Source organism: Dendrobates tinctorius, unplaced genomic scaffold (genome assembly GCF_039654945.1).
Source record: "Dendrobates tinctorius isolate UK_male_01 unplaced genomic scaffold, ASM3965494v1 ptg000005l, whole genome shotgun sequence".
In the NCBI taxonomy this organism is placed as follows: domain Eukaryota; kingdom Metazoa; phylum Chordata; class Amphibia; order Anura; family Dendrobatidae; genus Dendrobates; species Dendrobates tinctorius.
Window position 1 is genome coordinate 34088620 of NW_027361673.1, and position 22378 is coordinate 34110997.

At 43.1% G+C, this 22378-nt stretch overlaps 1 protein-coding gene across 2 annotated transcripts in view; it reads right to left on the reverse strand.

Moving 5' to 3' along the window:
- The window catches only part of CPNE4 (copine 4), a 662462-nt gene that overhangs the window by 44244 nt on the left and 595840 nt on the right, over positions 1-22378 (reverse strand). For both annotated transcript variants that reach the window (XM_073569453.1, XM_073569446.1), the window contains 2 exons: positions 16428-16561; positions 6772-7008 (listed from right to left, as the gene is read on the reverse strand). In XM_073569453.1, the coding sequence (XP_073425554.1) occupies positions 6772-7008; positions 16428-16561 (371 nt within the window). The remainder of the gene's footprint in view (positions 1-6771; positions 7009-16427; positions 16562-22378) is intronic.

Genomic DNA, 22378 nt, shown 5'->3' on the forward strand with positions numbered 1-22378 from the left:
GGCAATGCACCATGGGAAAAAGGTATGCAAATTAGCTGTTCTCCAGAAGAAGGATAGCTGTTTTATCTACTGTAAGAGCTTTGGACACTCTTTACACTAGTGATGGTCTCCACGTCAAGGGCCTCTAACCCAACCAACAAGTATCCTGCTCTATGCTGATGAGAGACAAGACCCCCAAGACAGCTGTTTGCAGATGGATGTCTATTTCTATAGGATGAGACTCAAGTGTCACTTTGCAAGGCCCGCTGAAGAGTTATAGGGTAGAACTAGAGGTGAATGACTCTCCAAAAATTTAATTCAAGCAAATTTGCTCAATTCAAGGAGTTCATTTGGTTAAAATGATTTGCATTAAATACATGTGGTGTAAAACGAATCTATCGGGAAGGTGTTATAAAGATAATAAAGTCTTAGGGCCCCGTCACACATAGCGATCGCGCTAGCGAGATCACTGCTGAGTCACAAGTTTTGTGACCTAACAGCGATCTCACCAGCGAGATCACTGTGTGTGACAGCGATCAGTGACCCGGCCCCCCTGCCGGTATCGCTGATCGCTGTAGGAAAGCCCTGGACATTTTTTTGGTTGCTGGACTCTCGCTGGCCAGCACGCATCGCTGTTTGTGACAGGCGGGAGACCAGCGATCAGCTGGTAACTAAGGTAAACGCAGGGTTTCTAAGCACTGCGCTGTGCTTAGAAACCCTCTGTGTTCCTTAGTTACCAGCGCGCTGATGCAGGGAGCTGGTAACTAAGGTACACATCGGGTTTCTAAGTGACGCACGTCCCTTAGATACCTGATGTGTACATTAGTTACCAGCTCCCTGCATCAGCGCGCTGGTAACTAAAGTACACAGCGATGCTGTGCGCTCGGCGTCGCTGGTCCTGATCGCTGGTGAAGCTGTCTGTTTGACAGCTCACCAGCGATCATGTAGCGACTCACCAGCGATCCTGACACGTTGATATCGTTGTCGGGATCGCTGGTGAGTCGCTATGTGTGACAGGGCCCTTATGCCACGTGCACACGTTGAGTATTTGGTCACTATTTGACATCAGTATTTGTAAGGCAAAACCAGGAGTGGGTAAAAAAAAATGCAGAAGTGGTGATGTGTTTCTGTTATAATTTTCCTCTGATTTGGTTTCGGCTTACAAATAATAAGGTAAAAAACTCACCAAATATTCAATGTGTGCACATTGCCTTATACTTCCCTTTCCTCGGCCCTCCGCATACCTATAGCACCACTCTCCTTTGATTGACTCCTTTTCCTCCTTCTCCCACTGGGTCTTCCAAGCAGTTCCAGGGCTGCTGACTAGGCGCCACAATGTCATTTAGGGCACGACACACATCAATGACATGCACCTGTAGTCACATGGCATGCAAAAAAATGTTATTGATGTGCATTGCGCTACATGTAACAACATGGGGCCTAGACAGTAGAAGCGGCATCGGTTAGGCAGATTCAGCAAGAAAAAAGGAAGTCAAAGTAGCCAATCAGAAGAAGTGGCAGTGAACATTGGGGTGGGGCAGGTATGAAGAGGACCAAGAATAAGTGAATGTAAGCGTTTACTTTTGTTTTCAACTCTTTCCTGATCCTTGAAGTCCAGCAAAATGATAGCCACCATTTTGTTGGATTTGAGCAAAGCGTAATGTCCAAAATTGTGGTGTGCCCAAATTCGGAAATTTTGGGAAATTCACAACAAAATTTGATTAGTTCAGAATCGATTGGCTGATTTCTAGTGGCTATCACTGGTCAGTGGCAGCTTTCTTTCTTCTGGAAAAGACATATAAAAAATAGACTTACATTTAAGTAGTTTATATAAAATTCATAAACAAGTTTAAACTTCATAAAAATCCAGCAAGTTTTACATAATTACCTTGAAAAACCCAGAAAGCAGATTGTACTCATACAATACAGATTCATACATACAAATTCACCATGATTAAGGCGTTAAGCTGAAACTAGTTGGTCTGCTTCTCCTATGTCTATGGATCTTTTTTGGTGACCTGCTACTACAGTTTTTAATGTGATTAATAAACTAATAATTTTTTTCATACTTTTGGCTACCGCTGGAGGCTATTCTCTTTTTTGTCCTACAATACAGTGTGACAACTTCTACAGGCAAAGCTATAATTATGCTGCCTGAAAATACCCCAGGGAGATATTATCTGCACATAAGGAGGCAGACATTGGATTATGGATAACATGCAACATTCATTTTCTGCTGTTTGTCTGTGAAACTCAGAAGATTGACTCTGAGCTTCCCAATATAATATGTTTAGGATAAAATATTAGGAGAGGAAGTCTAGGACTCATTATGTGACCATTTCATAAATGATAAATTAAAACCCTGTGACACATTTACAATGCAGTTAATAGGACTTTTCAGCTGGGAATATACTATATGACATAAGCTGGATGAACAATGCTGGCACTAAAAGGCTGTTTGTTTCTGAATATAATCATGTACAGTATACACAGCTTTTCACATGGGAAGGAGGATGTGAAAGATGTATCTAGCCGAACCGAGTATAAGGAAAATGTATTTCTCATGTCACGTTATCTTTTAAAAACTAGATACGTATGTATGGTGATAATTTTGTGTCTTCATAGGATAGCAAATAGTAATTTTTATATTCATTGCCTTTACATCGTCTCTTGCTTCATTGCAGGATTTACATGATTTTCATGTTCTAGTGATTTTCATTAAATTCAATTTTAAATACTGAAACAAAAAAACTTAGAGACGATTCCGAAGCGAAAAATGATTTTCCTCCTTAACCCCTTCGCACCCGAGCCTGTTTTTGCCTTCGTGACCGGGCCAATTTTTTCAATTCTGACCAGTGTCACTTTATGAGGTCATAACTCTAGAACGCTTCAACGGATCCTACTGATTCTGACATTGTTTTCTCATGACATATTGTACTTCATGATGGTGGTAAAAATTTTTAGATATGATCTGCACTTATTTGTTAAAAAAATCAAAATTTGGCAAAAATTTAGAAAATTTTGCAATTTTCAAACTTTTAATTTTTATGCCCTTAAATCAGAGAGTGATATCGCACAAAATAGTTAATAAATAACATTTCCCACATGTCTACTTTACATCTGCACAATTTTGGAAACATAATTTTTTTTTTTTTTAGGAAGTTATAAGGGTTAAAAGTTGACCAGCGATTTCTCATTTTTACAACAAAATTTGCAACACCATTTTTTTTAGGGACCACCTCACATTTGAAGTGAGTTTGGGGGGTCAATATGACAGAAAATACCCAAAATTGACACCATTCTAAAAACTGCACCTCTCAATGTACTCAAAACCACATTCAAGAAGTTTATTAACCCTTCAGGTGCTTCACATGAATGAATGGAATATGGAAGGAAAAAATAAACATTTAACTTTTTTTCACAAACATTTTACTTCAAAACCATTTTTTTTTATTTTCACAAGTGTAAAAAGAGAAAATGAACCACTAAATTTTTTGTGCAATTTCTCCCGAATACGCCAATACCCCGTATGTGGGGCTAAACCACTGTTTGAGCACACGGCAGAGCTCAGAACGGAAGGAGTGCCGTTTGACTTTTTCAATGCAGAATTGGCTGGAATTGAGATCGGATGCCATGTCGCATTTGGAGAGCCTCTGATGTACCTAAACAGTGGAAACCCCCCACAAGTGACCCCATTTTGGAAATTAGACCCCCCCCCCAGGGACTTATCTAGATGTGTGGTGAGCACTTTGAACCCCCAAGTGTTTCACTAAAGTTTATAATGTAGAGCCGTGAAAATAAAAAAAAATCATTTTGTTTCCACAAAAATGATCTTTTAACCCCCAATTTTTATTTTCACAAGGGTAACAGGAGAAATTGGACCCTAAGAGTTGTTGTCCAATTTGTCCTGAGTATGCTGGTATGCCATATGTTGGAGAAAACTACTGTTTGGGCACACGGTGGGGCTCGGAAGGGAAGTAGTGACATTCTGAAATGCAGACTTTGATGGAATGGTCTGTGGGTGTCATGTCGCGTTTGCAGAGCCCCTGATGTACCTAAACAGTGGAAACCCCACACAAGTGACCCCATTTTGGAAACTAGACCCCCCAAGGAACTTATCTAGATGTGTGGTGAGCACTTTGAACCCCCAAGTGTTTCAGTAAAGTTTATAATGTAGAGGCGTGAAAATAAAAAAATCATTTTTTTTTCCACAAAAATGATCTTTTAGCCCCCAATTTTTATTTTCACAAGGGTAACAGGAGAAATTGGACCCTAAGAGTTGTTGTCCAATTTGTCCTGAGTATGCTGGTATGCCATATGTTGGAGAAAACTACTGTTTGGGCACACGGTGGGGCTCAGAAGGGAAGTAGTGACGTTCTGAAATGCAGACTTTGATGGAATGGTCTGTGGGTGTCATGTCGCGTTTGCAGAGCCCCTGATGTACCTAAACAGTGGAAACCCCACACAAGTGACCCCATTTTGGAAACTAGACCCCCCAAGGAACTTATCTAGATGTGTGGTGAGCACTTTGAACCCCCAAGTGTTTCAGTAAAGTTTATAATGTAGAGGCGTGAAAATAAAAAAATCACTTTTTTTCCACAAAAATGATCTTTTAGCCCCCAATTTTTATTTTCACAAGGGTAACGGGAGAAATTGGACCCGAAGAGTTGTTGTCCAATTTGTCCTGAGTCCTGAGTACGCTGGTACCCCATATGTGGGAGAAAACTACTGTTTGGGCACACGGTGGGGCTCGGAAGGGAAGTAGTGACGTTCTGAAATGCAGACTTTGATGGAATGGTCTGTGGGCGTCATATTGCATTTACAGAGCCCCTGATGTACCTAAACAGTGGAAACCCCCAATTCTAATTCTAACCCTAACCCCAACACACCCCTAACCCTAATCTCAGCCCTAACCATAACCCTAACCACAAACCTAACACCAACACACCCATAACCTTAATCCCAGCCCTAGCCCTAACCCTAGCCCTAACCCTAGCCCTAGCCCTAACCCCTGCATTTTTTTTTTTTACTTTTTTTTTTATTTTTGTCACAAGATCGCTGCCCTGCGATCTGACTCATAGTAACACCACTTCACCTCTGATCATCTGTCAGTGTGAGATCAGAGGAGAAGCAGCGTTACTATGTGACAAGATCGCTGCCTGGCACATAATAACGCGACTTCTCCTCTGATCTCACAATGACAGATGATCAGAGGTGAAGCAGCGTTACTGTGTGACAAGATCGCTGCCTGGCACAGCTGTGCCAGGCAGCGATCAGCTGTGCCAGGCAGCGATCTAGTCACACAATAACGCTGCTTCACCTCTGATCAGCTGTCAGTGTTAGATCAGAGGGAGAAGCCGCGTTACAATGAAGGAGATCGCCGGGAAACAAGCAGCTTTCCCAGCGATCGCTCCCATTGGCTGCTGTGACGCTGACGTCATCGGGACCTGAACCAATCAGGTCTCGATGACGTCGGGGGTCCCAGCATGCATTGCGCACCGGGATCCCCGCGTTGGAAGGTATGTGGGGGTCCCGGGGGGCACAAAACCGCCGACAGTAGATAAACGTCGGCGCTGCACAAAGCCCAGCAAGCGCCAACGTTTATCTACTGTGGGCGGTCGTGAAGAGGTTAATGTCTATCTATTTATTGTCATAATCTAATCGTTTTTCTAATATACCGTACTTTGATTATAAAATATGTGGGAGTCAGATGCTCCTTACGTTTTACTCAGCTTTTTAGCCATTATTCCATGATGGGGTCAAGTTTAGCATGCTTAAACTGATGAAAGGTCCTCATTAAGGCCCACTTGGACCCATTACTGTGTTCGAGTATTTAGACTGTAACATGCTGAGTTGCTGTTAGTGTGGAAATTGCCAGCACTAAGTTTTGTCTGTTATTATATCCTCATACGCTTGCAATTTCTATTATTTGCATCTGCTGCTTCTGTGACCTGCTGGTTAGCCAATTGTTTGCTGCAAGCATCATAAAGTATTATTGAGTCTTTTATCATAACATTGCAGTTTGCAATGGAATCTATCATTTACATTTGCTGATTCTATGACCTGCTGCTTATCCAATCTTTTGCTGTAAATGACACAAATTGTTATTAGAGCCTGTTCACATTACAATACAGTCTGCTGTGGATTCTATAATTTACATTTGCTGCTTCTACGACCTGCTGGTTATCCAATCTTTTGCTGTAAACATCAGAAAGTGTTATTAGAGCCTGTTATGCTACAATCTGCTGTGGGTTCCGCTACCTACATCTGAGTGCTGTTATTTTCCTCTTCTTCTGCCCTCTTGGTGCTAATACATCCTGACTTTCTTATTTATCTGCTGCCCAGCATATCGTGTTGTTCAGGTTCTTACCTTTCCACATGCCTTTCAGCCTGTTGTACTAACACTCTAGGTCTGTGTGTCCATTCTGACATGTTATTTTGTGAATCCAACACATCACTTCAACGCTACCGAGATGACCACGTGGCTGTGATCTATCAGCCGAATACTTAGCACTATGAGTGGCTACAGTGCTTCATCAGTATCATTCTCAATAACTGGTGCTGGAATTAGGGTGATATTTTTGGATCAAATTATGATTAACCGTGGATTGAATGAGCTTGGGATAGTACGGGATTTAAAATATTCATATGTGGAAGAAATCAATTTTATAAATCTCATAAACCATATAAATTATATAGTAAATAAAACATGTCTATATTTGAAACTGACAATGCTAAATGTCCTGCTTTATCCTTCACATGTTGGTTGTGAAATTCTATAAAAATACATACATGTTTAAAATTCCTGAACGGCACGAACTGAACAATGTCCCGGAGACAAGGCTCTCCCTTGGGTGACCTCAGTATGCCATCATCTCCATCCAACATCTGCATGTCACTAAAATCAGCATTTCCAACACCGACAATGATGACTGACATAGGAAGATGAGAGGCATGAACTATAGCTTCCCTGGTGTCAGCCATGTCTGTGATAACCCCATCTGTTAAGATGAGCAGGATGAAGTATTGCTGCAAAAGAACAAATACAAAAAAAAGCTAAGTATTGCAGAATAAACTAGCAGGAGAATACATATAAATAAAATATCATTAGAATGAGCGGTAAATGGAAAACAGATATGTGTTTTGCTATACTTTTTGGGATCTAATCAGATAATATGGCTAACCATAGATACTGTTCAGAGGGTGACATGGACATTCACATAATAATATATATGTACACTGAAACAATATTGACAATCATTGGCAAAATATGATGTATTCATCATTATTTTTGCTGTTATTGTAGATGTCTATTCCACCAACTTATCAGTATCAGATCATGTGAAAGACTACTATTCTGCCGTGTGATGACATGGAATTCCACTGTGCTAAAAACTAGCTACCTCATCTAGACGAGTATCACACCTACAAAAAAAACCTCCAATACATGTTGCTATAAACCCTTTATATATAGCGCTCATTTTATTTTATTTGCAAGTGGAATAGGTGGTGGCTTACCACTTTATTTAACTGGCCCCAGGTTCCAAGTGGTTAAAAATATTTCAATGTTCTATGTGGTCTTTGGCTATTTCTATTAAGGATTTCTTTTTTTTTTTTTTTAATTGATGTGTCTTTTCTTTGGAATATTGGCTCCATGTCTTAAAGATAGACTAAATTCATTACACAACATTATGGATTCAATCTTCGACTTATGAAGAATTTACACTCATCGTTGTCCCCAATTAAATTAATGGTGCCATCATTTTTGTCCAGGCCATTTACATTAGTTTGGTTTTTTTTTTAATTATTTTTCTGTTGAAAAACAATTCAAAAGCAATGTGTGATTTTCATTAGTTGATATTCTGTAAATTTAAATTGAAAATTATTTTTTGTCAATTTTAAGCTATTTCAGTGACTATTGTTGGTTTTGTTACTTTAAAGAGAACCTGTCAGCTGATACATGGTGCCCTAACGCTGCTGTGTTTCAGAGAGAAACGTTTTTAATAGTGGCCGGTGACCGAGTTGTGTGGGTGACTAGTCATACAGGCGGATCCGTGACCTGCCTGCTATCAGTGACTGGCAAGCCTCTGCTTATGAGTTTGTATGGGCAGAGGCTTGTTAATCACAGTCAGTGGGTGGGGAGAAGCCGCTGGGATCCGCCTGTATGACTAGTCGCACAGCTTGGTCCCGGCAGCTATTAAAAGTATATTTTTCTCTGAAATACCACAGCAATTCGGAGTCACAGATACAGTTGTGCTCCAAAGTTTACATACCCTGGCAGAATTTTTGCTTTCTTGTCCCTTTTTCAGAGAATATGAATGATAACACCAAAACTTTTTCTCCACTCATGATTAGTGGTTGGGTGAAGCCATTTATTGTCAAACCACTGTGTTTTCTCTTTTTAAATCATAATGACAACCCAAAACATCCAAATGACCCTGATCAAATGTTTACACACCCTGGTGATTCACAACTGTACATGGCTGTGATCCGTCAGCCAGTGGCTGATACATCCAGCCCATGGTTTGGGCAGCATGTATCAGCTGACAGGTTCCCTTTAACAGAATGGTACCAAAAATGGTGTCCATGTGTCTACATCTTCCTCGAAATCTAGCCCTTTATATAATCTTTAGCACTTTGTATCTGGACGTATACAGATATTGGCTAGTGTCCAGTTCATGCAGTTTTACCTGAATACCCTGATCTATACATATAATCGTCTTATCATGTCTGTCTGTAACCGAAATCGTGGGTCGCTGATTGGTCGCGGCCGCCAGGCCGCGACCAATCAGCGACAGGCGCAGCTGTTTGCAACGGTAAGCTGCGCCTGCCGCTGATTGCGGCCACGACCAATCAGCGGCAGGCGCAGTCGGGCGCAGCGCTCAATCGGGCGCAGGCCTTAATCTGTAAAAAGAGAATTAAAATAAAAAAAAGGTTAATCTCACCTTCCGTCGGCCTCCTGTCTTCTTTCCATGCGCCCAGCCTCGCGTTCCCAGTAATGCTTTGCGGCTTAGACCGCTGATGACGTCATTCTCACGAGAGCGAGAAAGAAGACCGATGTCATCAGTGGTCTAAGCCGCAAAGCATTACTGGGAACGAGAGGCCGGGCGCGTGGAAAGAAAACAGGAGGCCGTCCGAAGGTGAGAATAACTTTTTTAAATTTTTTAATATTATTTACATGCTAGAGGGCCGCGGCAGTAATTCGTCGCAGCTACAGGGCCGCGTTGCTGATTGGTTGCGGACAGAGGGCCGCGACGCTGATTGGTCGCATCTACACGGAAAGGGGGGTGAGGGGACCATGCATACCAGGAAAGGGGGGTGAGGGGACCATGCATACCAGGATTGGGGGGTGAGGGGACCATGCATACCAGGTTTGGGGGGTGAGGGGACCATGCATACCAGGAAAGAGGGGTGAGGGAACCATGCATACCAAGTCTGGGGGGTGAGGGGACCATGCATACCAGGATTGGGGGGGTGAGGGGACCATGCATACCAGGATTGGGGGGTGAGGGGACCATGCATACCAGGATTGGGGGGGTGAGGGGACCATGCATACCAGGATTGGGGGGTGAGGGGACCATGCATACCAGGATAGGGGGGTGAGAGGACCATGCATACCAGGAAAGGGGGGTGAGGGGACCATGCATACCAGGATTGGGGGGGTGAGGGGACCATGCATACCAGGATTGGGGGGGTGAGGGGACCATGCATACCAGGATTGGGGGTGAGGGGACCATGCATACCAGGAAAGGGGGGTGAGGGGACCATGCATACCAGGAAAGGGGGTGAGGGGACCATGCATACCATGATTGGGGGGGTGAGGGGACCATGCATACCAGGATTGGGGGGGTGAGGGGACCATGCATACCAGGAAAGGGGGGTGAGGGGACCATGCATACCAGGATTGGGGGGTGAGTGGACCATGCATACCAGGAAAGGGGGGTGAGGGGACCATGCATACCAGGATTGGGGGGTGAGGGGACCATGCATACCAGGATTGGAGGGTGAGGAGACCATGCATACCAGGATTGGGGGGTGGGAGGACCATGCATACCAGGAAAAGGGGGTGAGGGGACCATGCATACCAGGATTGGGGGGTGACGGGACCATGCATACCAGGATTGGGGGGTGAGGGGACCATGCATACTAGGAAAGGGGGGTGAGGGGACCATGCATACCAGGCAGGCGCAGTTGGGCGCAACGCTCAATCGGGCGCAGGCCTTAATCTGTAAAAAAGAGAATTAAAATAAAAAAAAAGGTTATTCTCACCTTCCAACGGCCTCCTGTCTTCTTTCCACGCGCCCGGCCTCGCGTTCCCAGTAATGCTTTGCGGCTTAGACCTCTGATGATGTCACTCTCGCGAGAGCGAGACAGAAGACCAATGTCATCAGCGATCTAAGCAGCAAATTATTACTGGGAATGTGAGGACGGGCCCGTGGAAAGAAGACAGGAGGCCGTCGGAAGGTGAGAATAACCTTTTTTAAAACATGCTAGAAGGCCGCGGCAGTGATTGGTCGTTGCTACAAGGCCGCGTTGCTGATTGGTTGCGGACAGATGGCCGCGACGCTGATTGGTCGTGGCTACATGGAAAGGGGGGTGAGGGGACCATTCATACCAGGATTGGGGGATGAGGGGACCAAGCATACCAGGAAAGGGGGGTGAGGGGACCATGCATACCAGGAAAGGGGGGTGAGGGGACCATGCATACCAGGATTGGTGGGTGAGGGGACCACGCATACCAGGAAAGGGGGTGAGGGGACCATGCATACCAGGATTGGGGGGGTGAGGGGACCATGCATACCAGGATTGGGGGGGTGAGGGGACCATGCATACCAGGATTGGGGGGGTGAGGGGACCATGCATACCAGGATTGGGGGGTGAGAGGACCATGCATACCAGGAAAGGGGGGTGATGGTGAGCATACATACCAGGATTGGGGTATGAGAGGACCATGCATACCAGCAAAGGGGGGTGAGGGGACCATGCATACCAAGAAAGGGGGGTGAGGGGACCATGCATACCAGGATAGGGGGGTGAGGGGACCATGCATACCAGGATTGGGGGGGTGAGAGGACCATGCATACCAGGATTGGTGGGTGAGGGGACCACGCATACCAGGAAAGGGGGTGAGGGGACCATGCATACCAGGAAACGGGGGTGAAGGTGAGCATACATACCAGGATTGGGCTGTGAGAGGACCATGCATACCAGCAAAGGGGGGTGAGGGGACCATGCATACCAAGAAAGGGGGGTGAGGGGACCATGCATACCAGGATAGGGGGGTGAGGGGACCATGCATACCAGGATTAGGGGGTGAGAGGACCATGCATACCAGGATTGGGGGGTGAGGGGACCATGCATATCCCGAAAGGGAGGTAAGAGGACCATGCATACCAGGAAAGAGGGGTGAGAGGACCATGCATACCAGGATTGGGGTTGAGAGAACCATATATATCAGGAGTGGTGGTGAGAGAACCATACATATCAGGATTGGGGGGTGCATTATTGCATTATTATTAAATCTTCAAAAATAAACTGCATACATATTCTAGAATACCCGATGCGTTAGAATCAGGCCACCATCTAGTTTATTATAAAGATGGCTAGTCTGTATTATTTTAGGGACTATACTCTTTTAGCACTATCTACCTTCTGTGTCACTCATATTACCTTATAGATTTTAAAAATGTGTATGCACCCTCTAAATTGAAAAGTACTATTGGATATATTGGCACTATACAAATAAAATTATTGTTAAAATTATTCTCACACCTGCTGATAACAGTAAGTAAAACCAAATGATAAATTATAGTAACAGCCTCTTGCTCTCCCGATTCTCTGATGTTAAAAAACAACTGTACAAAGAAAATATATATAAAAGAGTTAAAAAAATATTCTCCATTTTACATTAGTAGATCGTGGTTGCCAGACTGCTGTTCCACAGAGTATTTAGCTTCAGATGAGTTGACTACTTGACAGCTTGTAACGATCCCTGGAGTTCCAACAGTGTCACAACTAACTACTGTTACTTGCAATATTGTTATACTTAAGTCGGATTTTATAAAGGCAAACTATGAGGGATCTTCAGGTGCATCTATGAAAGGTGCACAGAATGTACAGGATCCTTTTCAGGTGTTCAGAAATCATTTACAAGGTTCATTTAAAAGTGATGCTGAATTTTGAAAGGAATCCATCACCTATTCTTGTTGTTTTTTCTGGGAGTAGCATGCAGCGGTGACAGACACAATCATTTATAATTTATCAGTTATGTATGACTATATTGTAGTTTGGCCAAACTTACAATAATCTGTCACCTATTTTTTCGCATATAAGATGTGGCCACCGCCATCAGTGGCTTATCTACAGCATTCTGTAATGCTGTAAATAAGCCCTCAATGTAACTTTTGCTTCCCGTCATTGCTCCGGTGCAGACGCACTGCTCTGCCTTGTTGAGGGCAGAGCAGAGTACTGCAGTGCACAGGCACCGGGAAAGGTCAGAGAGGTCCAGCGCCTGCGCACTGCAGTACTCTGTTCTGCCCTTAACAGGGCAGAGCAGTGCGCCTGCGCCGGAGCCGCGACAGGAAGCAAAGAAGAGGACATCATCGCTAGAAGATGGGAGGTGCCTCATCGGACTGTAACACCCATCGGACCCGGACCGGACCAGGACCGCCCCTGGGTGAGTATAATATAACTTGTTTTTCTTCTCTTTCAAGTTACATCGGGGGCTTATCTATAGCATTACAAAATGCTGTAGATAAGCCCCTGATGGCGGTGGCTGCATCTTATATGCGAAAAAATAGGTGACAGTTTCCCTTTAAATGCAACATGCCACAAGTGATGTGAACTAGAGGTCCTGATAATTATGTGCTTCACCCCATCCACTATCTCCAAAACTCTACTTTCTCCCTATTACCTGGCATAATATTATTTTAAAAATGGGAGCTGACTGTTAGCTATTGGAAACCTAATTTGTTCTAATGTTATATATATATATATATATATATATACACACACACAGTATATATATATATATTATGTGGTGTAGTGACCACTGTGTCCGCTAAGGGGTGCTGTGTGGGTGTCCCAGGACAGGCGTATAAGCATTTCCAGTGTCCTGATAGGAGTAGGATGCTGAATGATCGTAATGTATCTCAAGGTGGGTGGCCTTGGGATGAAGGCTTGATTATGTGCTGATCAGCAGAGCTGATCTTTCGTGCCAATGTGTTAGGGAGAGCTACCTACAAATCCACCAGGGGTGTGTCTGAAAGCGCTGGTAGTAAAAGACTATGTGAGTGTGAAGGACCTGTGATGAGGTCATAGCCATGTGACCCGATGGGCGTGGCTACAGACCATATAAGGTGGCCAGGGTAGGTCACATGGGTGAATGCTGGGACCCGGTTGGTCCGTATGAAAGGTCTCATCTGGGCTGACGTGAGACCGACTGACGGAAGATGGGTCTGCCTTCCTGTACACGTGAGACGTGTGTGTGAGAGTTCCCTGCAGGGAATGAATGTCTGCACTGAGAAGCAGCCTTGAGGTAAACCCGGACAGGGGATAAAACTCTGAGGCTGAAGAGCCTGTGTACTGGACAATGCACAACCTGTGTGACCACAGGATAAGCAGAGTGAAGCTCTGTCATGGACGCTATGCGGTTTATATGAACTTTCTGTTGCTGTTCCTGGTTTATGATGCCTAATAAACCGCATGGACTGTTGGAGTTATGGTAAGAAACCTGTGCCGGATGTGATTTATTGGCTGCCAAGAGAGTGTCCTCTATCTGGATAACAAGCACTACCTTACAATATATATACTGTATATACTAACTGAAGAGCCTGGCATTGCCCGGGCACAGTACCTAACTGTGGGTCCCGCTGTCTTCCTTAACATCCACGCTCTACACCCGCTGTCCCGTTCTATCCCTCTGCAGCCGCGCTCTACATCCATGTCCCGGTGTCCCTCCAAAGCCCCGGTCTCTTCTTCCACAGCCCCGGTCTCTTCGTCCACAGCCCTGCTCTCCCGCTCTCTCCCTCCACAACCCCGATCTCTTCCTTCACAGCCCTGCTCTCGCCGTCCACAGCCCCGTTCTCTTCCTTCACAGCCCTGTTCTCTCCGTCCACAGCCCCATTCTCTTCCTTCACAGCCCTGCTCTCCCGCTCTCTCTGTCCACAGCCCCGTTCTCTTCCTTCACAGCCCTGCTCTCCCACTCTCTCCGTCCACAGCCCCATTCTCTTCCTTCACAGCCCTGCTCTTCCGCTCTCTCCCTCTACAGCCCCGCTGTCTTCCTTCCTCCACAGCCCCGCTCTCCATGCACCACACGCGGTGACGCTGGGACCAGGAGAGAGAGGTGCACAGATTGTTTTTTTTTTCCGCCTGGAGTGGGCGGAGCTAGAGCGGAGCTGCGGCGCATGTGATTGGGCGGCCTTCGAGGCGTGGCCTAGCACTGTAGTAGGCCGTAGTAGAAGCCGGGGACTAAATTTAGGCCGGGAACCTGCAGGGTAGAAGAGGGATAGCGCAGTTGGTGACGGGGAGCGCCGACTGAGCCGGGACAGGGCTGGGAGGGTGCTGGCACTATTCGGCCCCTGTCCTGAAGACTGTCTTCCTCACAGCCCCGCTCTCCATGCACTGTCCTGCTGTATCTGTCCTCAGCCCTGCGTCCCACTCTGCTGCTCTGTGATTGGTTGATGTCCCACTGCTATTTTGTGATTGGTTGGTGATACACACACACAGACACATTCAGATATATATAAACTGTGTTCCAAATTATTATGCAAAAAGAGTTTAGGAGTGATAAGGTTAGAATTTTTTTGTTTGTCATTTAAACTCATTGATGGTGATGTGTGTCAGGGCTCTTTATATCACTGAAAGCAATTGCAGATACCTGTGCAAATTAGTTTGGCAGGTGTGTCCAAATAAATGCAAGACTACTTAAGAAGGCTGTTCCACATTATTAAGCAGCCTACATTTTTTGCCAAAATGGGAAAGAAAAAGGATGTGTCGGCTGCTGAGAAGCAACAAATTGTGGAGTATTTAGGTCAAGGCATGACTACAATCAACATTGCCAAGACACTTCAGCATGATCATCGCACAATCAAGAAGTATGTAGCTGATTCCCAGCACACACGTGTGCGTGCTGATAAGGAAAAATTGAGGACTCTTTCCAACAGGCAATTTTGTCAGGTTAAAAGAGCAGCTGCTAAAATGCCTTGTCATAGCAGCAGACAAGTTTTTGAAGCTGCTGGTGCCTCCAACGTCCCCCGAACAACAAGATGCAGGGTCCTTCAGAGGTTTGCAGCGGTGCGTAAGCCATCCTGTCGACCACCTCTATCCACTGCACACAGAAATGGCTCCAGTGGGCCAAACGATACATGAAGACTGACTTCCAAACTGTTTTGTTCACCGATGAGTGCCGTGCAACGCTCGATGGTCCAGATGGATGGAGTGGAGGATGGCTGGTTGATGGCCACCCCATGAAAACACGGCTAAGGCGCCAAGGAGGAGGTGGAGTAATGTTTTGGGCTGGAATCATGGGGAGAGAGATTGTCGGCCCCTTTAGGATCCCTGAAGGGGTAAAGATGAACTCCATAATCTATGTGGAGTTTCTAAAACAGCACTTCCTGCCATGGTTCAAGAGGAAGAACCGTGCTTTCCGCAGCAAGATCATTTTCATGCATGATAATGCACCGTCTCATGCTGCAAATAACACATCTGCATCTCTGGCTGCTATGGGCATAAAAGAGGACAAACTTATGGTGTGGCCACCATCTTCCCCTGACCTCAACCCCATTGAGAACCTCTGGAGCATCATCAAAAGGAGTGTCTATGATGGCGGGAGGCAGTTCACATCTAAGCAACAGCTCTGGGAGGGTATTCTGTCCACATGCAAAGCAATTGACGCACAAACCATCCAAAAACTGACAAATTCAATGGACGAGAGAGTTCAGAATCTTCTTTCGAACAAGGGGTACTATGTGCAAATGTAACATCACCTAGAATAAAGTTTTGACTTGAAAACTGTTTGATTTCATTTTGTAATAAGCTGATAATGCTTATAATTTCACAATTGACCATTTTTTTGTTCAAAATAAAAATAAAAAGGTTGAAAACTCTGCTGTGCATAATAATTTGGAAAATGCATTTTGAGTGTTTCTTATTTTTAAAAATATACTGTTTTCATAGGCAGTTTGTTCAAAAACATTGCAATTATACTAGAATATTAGACGACTGGAAAACACCAATGACTACAATTCATATAGGTAATGTAGAGAAAATATGAGGAAATATTTTTTGCATAATAATTTGGAACACAGTGTATACATACACCTCATTAAATATATTGTATTTCTGAGTATTATTAAGGAGATTTATCAAAATTAACACAAATGAAAAGTAGAGCAGCTGCTCTCTAGATTTGATAAATCTCTTTGTGCATTATTATTTATGTCCCTTACCGTGGCTTCCATAGTGTGGGTCTCCTCTGAGGCTGACTTTGCCACTTTTTGAATAATGGGGGCAATGTTTGTTGGCCCATAGAGCTGTAACTTGGGCAGGCAGTTCTGATAAGCTTCTACCACTCCTTGTATTCCTACAAAAGAAAAAATGTATTGGTATTTAGAACTTTGTAATGCAGAAGCAATCTGGAGAGCTACAAAGAAACAAAATCTGACCAGTACATCCAACAGAATGCAGCAAATATCAACAGGTGCAAGATGCTATGACTGCACTAAATACAAACCAAAGAGTTTATGTGAGCCCTTCAGTCACAACCTTTTTTGTCAGATATTCCTATCCTAAAAGCTTACAAAATCTGCACTAATTAAAAACAGCTTTAGAATGATGGAAGGAATGCTCAGATGAACAGGTGCAAACTGCTATGACTGCACAGACCAGTAGGGTGCTGCTGTACTCTTTGGCTTGTAGATAATACAGCTTACATTCTGTTAGGAATCTGTTTTTCTTTGTAGCATACATTTATAGCGAGTGATAGCCTCCATATCTGGCTGAGTACTACTTCCTTCAGTCTAAGGAAACACACTAGGGAATCACATCAGATATGAGAGCATCCAATGCGATATGCTAATGATATTCAGCTCCAGCTCTGCTATGAGTGTGAGCCGAGCGTCAGTGTTATGTGCTCCGATCCACTTGCATGGAGGAGACAGAGAAATTAATTTCTCCATCTCTTCCATTTTCAGCATCTATGGGAATCGCACCGCACTCAGGTGATATCCTTGTACAATGCTATGTTTCACACGCACCTATAGACTTATATGGCTGCGTGTGATCTGAATTTTGCATGCAATCACAGCATGCTGCATTTTTTTGCCTGTCCAATCGGAACAGGTAAAAAAACACCACTGAGAACACAAGCATAGGATTACCACATGTAGTTGTGTATAAGCTGAGTTTTTCAGTGCATTTTTTTGTGCTGAAAGCATCCCACTTGGCTTATACATGAGTAATTGTCCCAGAAGCCAGCGGGGGGAGGGGGAGTAGCGAAGCAGCGGGTCACAGGAGATGGCTGCAGATGTAACTGTGCCCACTGCTAAAGAGAAATTAATATTCACTGCTCTGGCAATGAATATTCATTTCTCTTATAGCGCACACAGTTACAGCCGCAGCAGCCGGCTTCCAGCAGCTGTAAAAAAAAAAACTACTTTCCTTCTCTGCATGCCCTTGCAGCATTTTGTTCCAGTGCCAGCAGCTCCTGCAGCCGGGCGAGTGGAGAAAGGTGAATATTCATTAGCTTAAAGAGCGTGGACACATGATCGCTCTGTCGCAGGAGCTGCTGGAAGACGGAACAATAACATGCTGTGAGGGCACATAGGGAACGTAAGTAGGAGGGTTTTTTATGCTTTTCTCATGGGGGCCATGCATACAACGATAGGGATGAGGCATCATGCATAGAAGGACGGGGACAAGGAGCCATGCATATAAGTACAGGGATGAGGAGCCATGCATGCCAGGACAGGGATGGGGAGCTATGCAGACAAGCATGGGGATAAGTAGGCAAGAATACCAGGACAGGGATGAGGAGCCATGCATACAAGGATAGGGATGAGGAACCTTTCATAACAGAATAGGGATTAGGGGAAATGCATACCCAGCTTATACTCGAGTCAATACGTTTTCCCAATTTTTTGTGGCAAAATTAGGGGCCTCGGATTATACTGGGGTCAGTACTCGAGTATATAGTGCCATGTAATAAATGGCACTATAATAATAATAATATTGTAAACTGGTACGAATGAAATCCAATTTTTAATCGGATTGCATTCGCCCGATTTACCGTAATAGCAAGTGGGAGCGAGCCATAAGGCTGTTTTTATTAATGATAAATCCTACCTGTCCTTTAAATTTGTAAGCTTTTGGCCTGGGAGAGATATAGGTGCTTCTCACAAAATAGAATATCATCAAGAAGTTAATTGATTTCAGTTCTTCAATACATAAAGTGAAACTCAAATGATATCGAGTCATTGCAAACAGAGTGATCAATTTCAAGTGTTTATTTTATTATTATTTATATAGCGCCATTAATTCCATGGTGCTGTACATGAGAAGGGGGGTTCTGTTAATGTTGATGATTATGGCTTACAGCCAATGAAAACCCAAAAGTTATTATCTCAGTAAATTAGAATAATTAACAAAAAAAACCTGCAAAGGCTTCCTAAGCATTTAGAAAGGTCCCTTAGTCTGTTTGAATAGGCTCCACAATCATGGGGAAGACTTCTGACTTGGCAGATATCCAGTAGCCAGTCATTGACACACTCCACAAGGAGGGTAAGCCACAAAAGGTCACTGCTAAAGAAGCTGGCTGTTCACAGAGTGCTGTATCCAAGCATATTAATGGAAAGTTGAGTGGAAGGAAAAAGTGTGGTAGAAAGAAGCGCACAAGCAACAGGGATAACTGCAGCCTTGAAATGATTGTTAAGAAAAGGCCATTCAAAAATTTTGGGGAGATTCACAAGCACTGGACTGCTGCTGGAGTCACCTGTATGTCTGATACATATAGGTGGAGAAGCACCTGTATGTCTGATAAAAAAATAGGGACCCATCAAGAAAGTTATACTTTATCATGCCCTATGGATGCACACAATTTGCCAACTTGTATCTAAATAAGTATCTAAATTTTCTGTCGTCTATGCAATTCCACTTAAAACTAATTTCTAAAATGCTTGCTTATACCTTGACAGCTGTGTATAAGTACTAGTGTAAAGTAGTCTATATATGATATAGTCTAGTCATTGTGTGCACTTGCAATTTAGAGGGAGACCTCATTTCATGATTTTTAATGTGCCTTCGGATTTTCACGTAATGACGCTGGTCAGTAGTTATATTGCTACAAAAAGTACTATACTTGGAAGTGAAATGATGAAATTGAGAGGAAAGAAATTTAGATTTCACAGTTTTGTGGATGAATTCTTCCAGCTTGTGTTTGCGGTAATCATAAATGAATAAATAACCCCATAATGGAATAATAACTAAGACTGCAGAGAGAAAGAGTAGCACAAGGACTGATTATTACAGAATCGCTACAAACATGACATTGAAACAGTGGCATTAGGATCAATAAAATATCAATTATCAGGATAACTGGCCCAAATGTGTATTCTGTAAATGATTTTCTTTAACAGTTTTTCTGGTAAATGACAGGAAATGTTATTGCATAAGATGCAGATAGAGTACAAACTTCTCCTTAAATATGGAGCTGTGGTACCAGTTTGGCATTGTAACTTTACATGTAAACTCATGAAATATAATTTTGGAGCATCTCAACAGCAGTTCCTCTCAAATTCCTTCTGAATATTGAATAAGATGACAAATGGGGCTTACCATTCTCTTTGCCAGACTGATTTGTCCATATATAGTGTGACACTATCAGCATCAATTTGACATTTCCTATGAAGTGACACATCGCCAACTAATAACATCCAATTGTCTATATTGCTATTCTATTCTTGGCAGAATAATAGATGAACCTCTAAAAAAGACGCTTTTCAAGAATACTAATATTTTAACCCATTGATGACCTACAGAGAAAATTTTCATCATAGGGTGCTAAGCTGTACAAAGTGAGCACAGGAGATGATCCTGCTTCATAACAGACATCTGCCTATAATTGCAGTGACCAGACCTTGTGCTGATTACTGCAGTTTAACAAATTAGATTTTTCCACTGTCAAAAGGCATTTAAATGACATATGTAGCAAAGAGATAATGGGTTACCATGGCAGCTGGGGGCCTGCTGAAGGTCCCCTTAGCTGCCATCCAACTACTCCTGTGAAGCTCAGCCACAGGCTGTGCTTCATAAGAGAAATACAAATTCAATATATGCTCAAATACTGTGGTGCATATAACGTACATGATCAAATGATAGCAGATGCAGGTCCTCTAGGAAAACCAAAAATCTAAGAATTAGAAATTTTTTTTTAAAATACGGTAAATATATAAAGGCTTATATCACCCTCTTTTCTCCTTTTAAATAAAAAATTAACCTATTTGGTATCATTGTGTCTGAAAAAGTCTGTCTGATCTATAAAAATATAATATTATTTAAACCGAATGTTAAAAGCTGAAAAGAAAAAAATGTAAATGCCAGAATTGATATTTTTTGGTTGCCACACTTCCCTAAAATAATGGATTTTTTTAAATTCATTTTTAGTACATTTCATGGCAAAATGACGATTCAGTTTTGATCTCATACATAGTTATGAGGTGCTGAGTGACAACCATTTAATGAAATCCAATACAATGAATGAAGCAGCTTTCCATGTGTGTTTTAATACTAGAGTTTAGAACCATCCTTACTTTGGGTACACCTTGACGCTAGTAGGGTGTTTTTTTTTTTAATCAAAAATGGTGTTTACTAAGGTACCTAATTTATTTACAGTATATGCACTATTGCTTTTACTTATTTACTTGTAGCAGGGTATTTGTTCTTTTTGTTTTTGTCTTAGGTTTTGTCTGTTTAATTGCCAATGTAAACATGCTCCTATATTTTGCATGCATACCAGCTTATACTCCAATTCATTTTTTGGGTTTGTTTCAGGTATCTGCCCTTAGTGCAGGTAAGGCCTCTTTCACACTTCAGTTTTTTGCATCAGTTGAAATCCGCCAAAAAGTCAGAGAAGCGGATCCGTTCTCAACTGATGTGAACGGATGGCACAGGATCCGTTTTCAGACGGATCCTGAAAATGAGGAAATGAAGGAACTGCTGGCCGGGAAGGAGAGAGAGAGAGAGAGAGAGAGAGAGAGACACTTGTTTTCTCCGGCACCCAGAAAGAAATTCGGGTTAAATTAGTGTCTGGAGGATCCGCCAGAGGGAAAAACGTTGCAAGCTCCATTTTGAAAGCTTTGAGGATGGTGACGGACAGCAACTTTTGGCGGATCCTCAAAAAAAACGGATGCAACGGACAGCAATCCGTCACAATCCGCCATTAATGCAAGTCAATGGGGAAAAAAAACGGATCCTCAAAAGAAAATTGAGGATCCGTTTTTTTCAAAACCTGGCGGATTGTGACTGATTGTAAAAAACTGAAGTGTGAAAGAGGCCTAAGGCTGTGGCCTCCCTTCCTTTGAGCTGGACATTACATTTATGTAGCTTCCCATCTGCTGTGTGTCCATGTTCGGGAGCCGGTCCTGCTCAACCCTTATTGAAACTGATATCATTATGACTGATGGTAAGGTTTTAATACTAGAAGTTAGAACCATCCCTATTATGCGTACACATTGTCGCAGTGGAATGGCTTTTATTGATCGGAAACAGTGTTTACTAAGTCCCTTATTTATTTATATGCACTATTTATTTTACCTATTTACTTACAGCAGGGTATATTTTTTGTTTTTATGTTTTAGGCTATATCAATGTTATGTAGGGTTATATTCCCCCTACTGGCTGCGTTGCCTGTGTAAGTGGCTGCTCTTGCATTTAATTCTGGACCAGGCAGGTTTGGAAGAAGAGTGCCATAGTTCCCAATCAAATAGGAGAGTCTTTGAAATGTCTTAGCATTCATTTCAGTAATCCAATATATACAGTGGAGAAGTGATTTTGTGATTATTAACATTTAAACACCAAGAAGCAGCTGGATGAGCCTCATTTGGAGTACAGAAGTCTTTCCAGCATCTTAATGATTGCATTAGATTGCTGTGGGGTATTTACAAAAAATTGAATAACCTTCCATAGAGATGTTAGAGGCAATATATGTTTCAAAATGGATCTATCTCGATTTTTTTTTGTCTTGTATGTAAATATTGTAGGACATATTAAGTACAAGATTACTTGCGGCTGTACAACAGATGGGACCCTGCTCTGCTGCATCGGCTTATGTTGGAAATACAAAATAAACCCATACAAAATTTTTTCGATGTGTGCAGTTGCACATACTATCCGGTTATCATGAAGG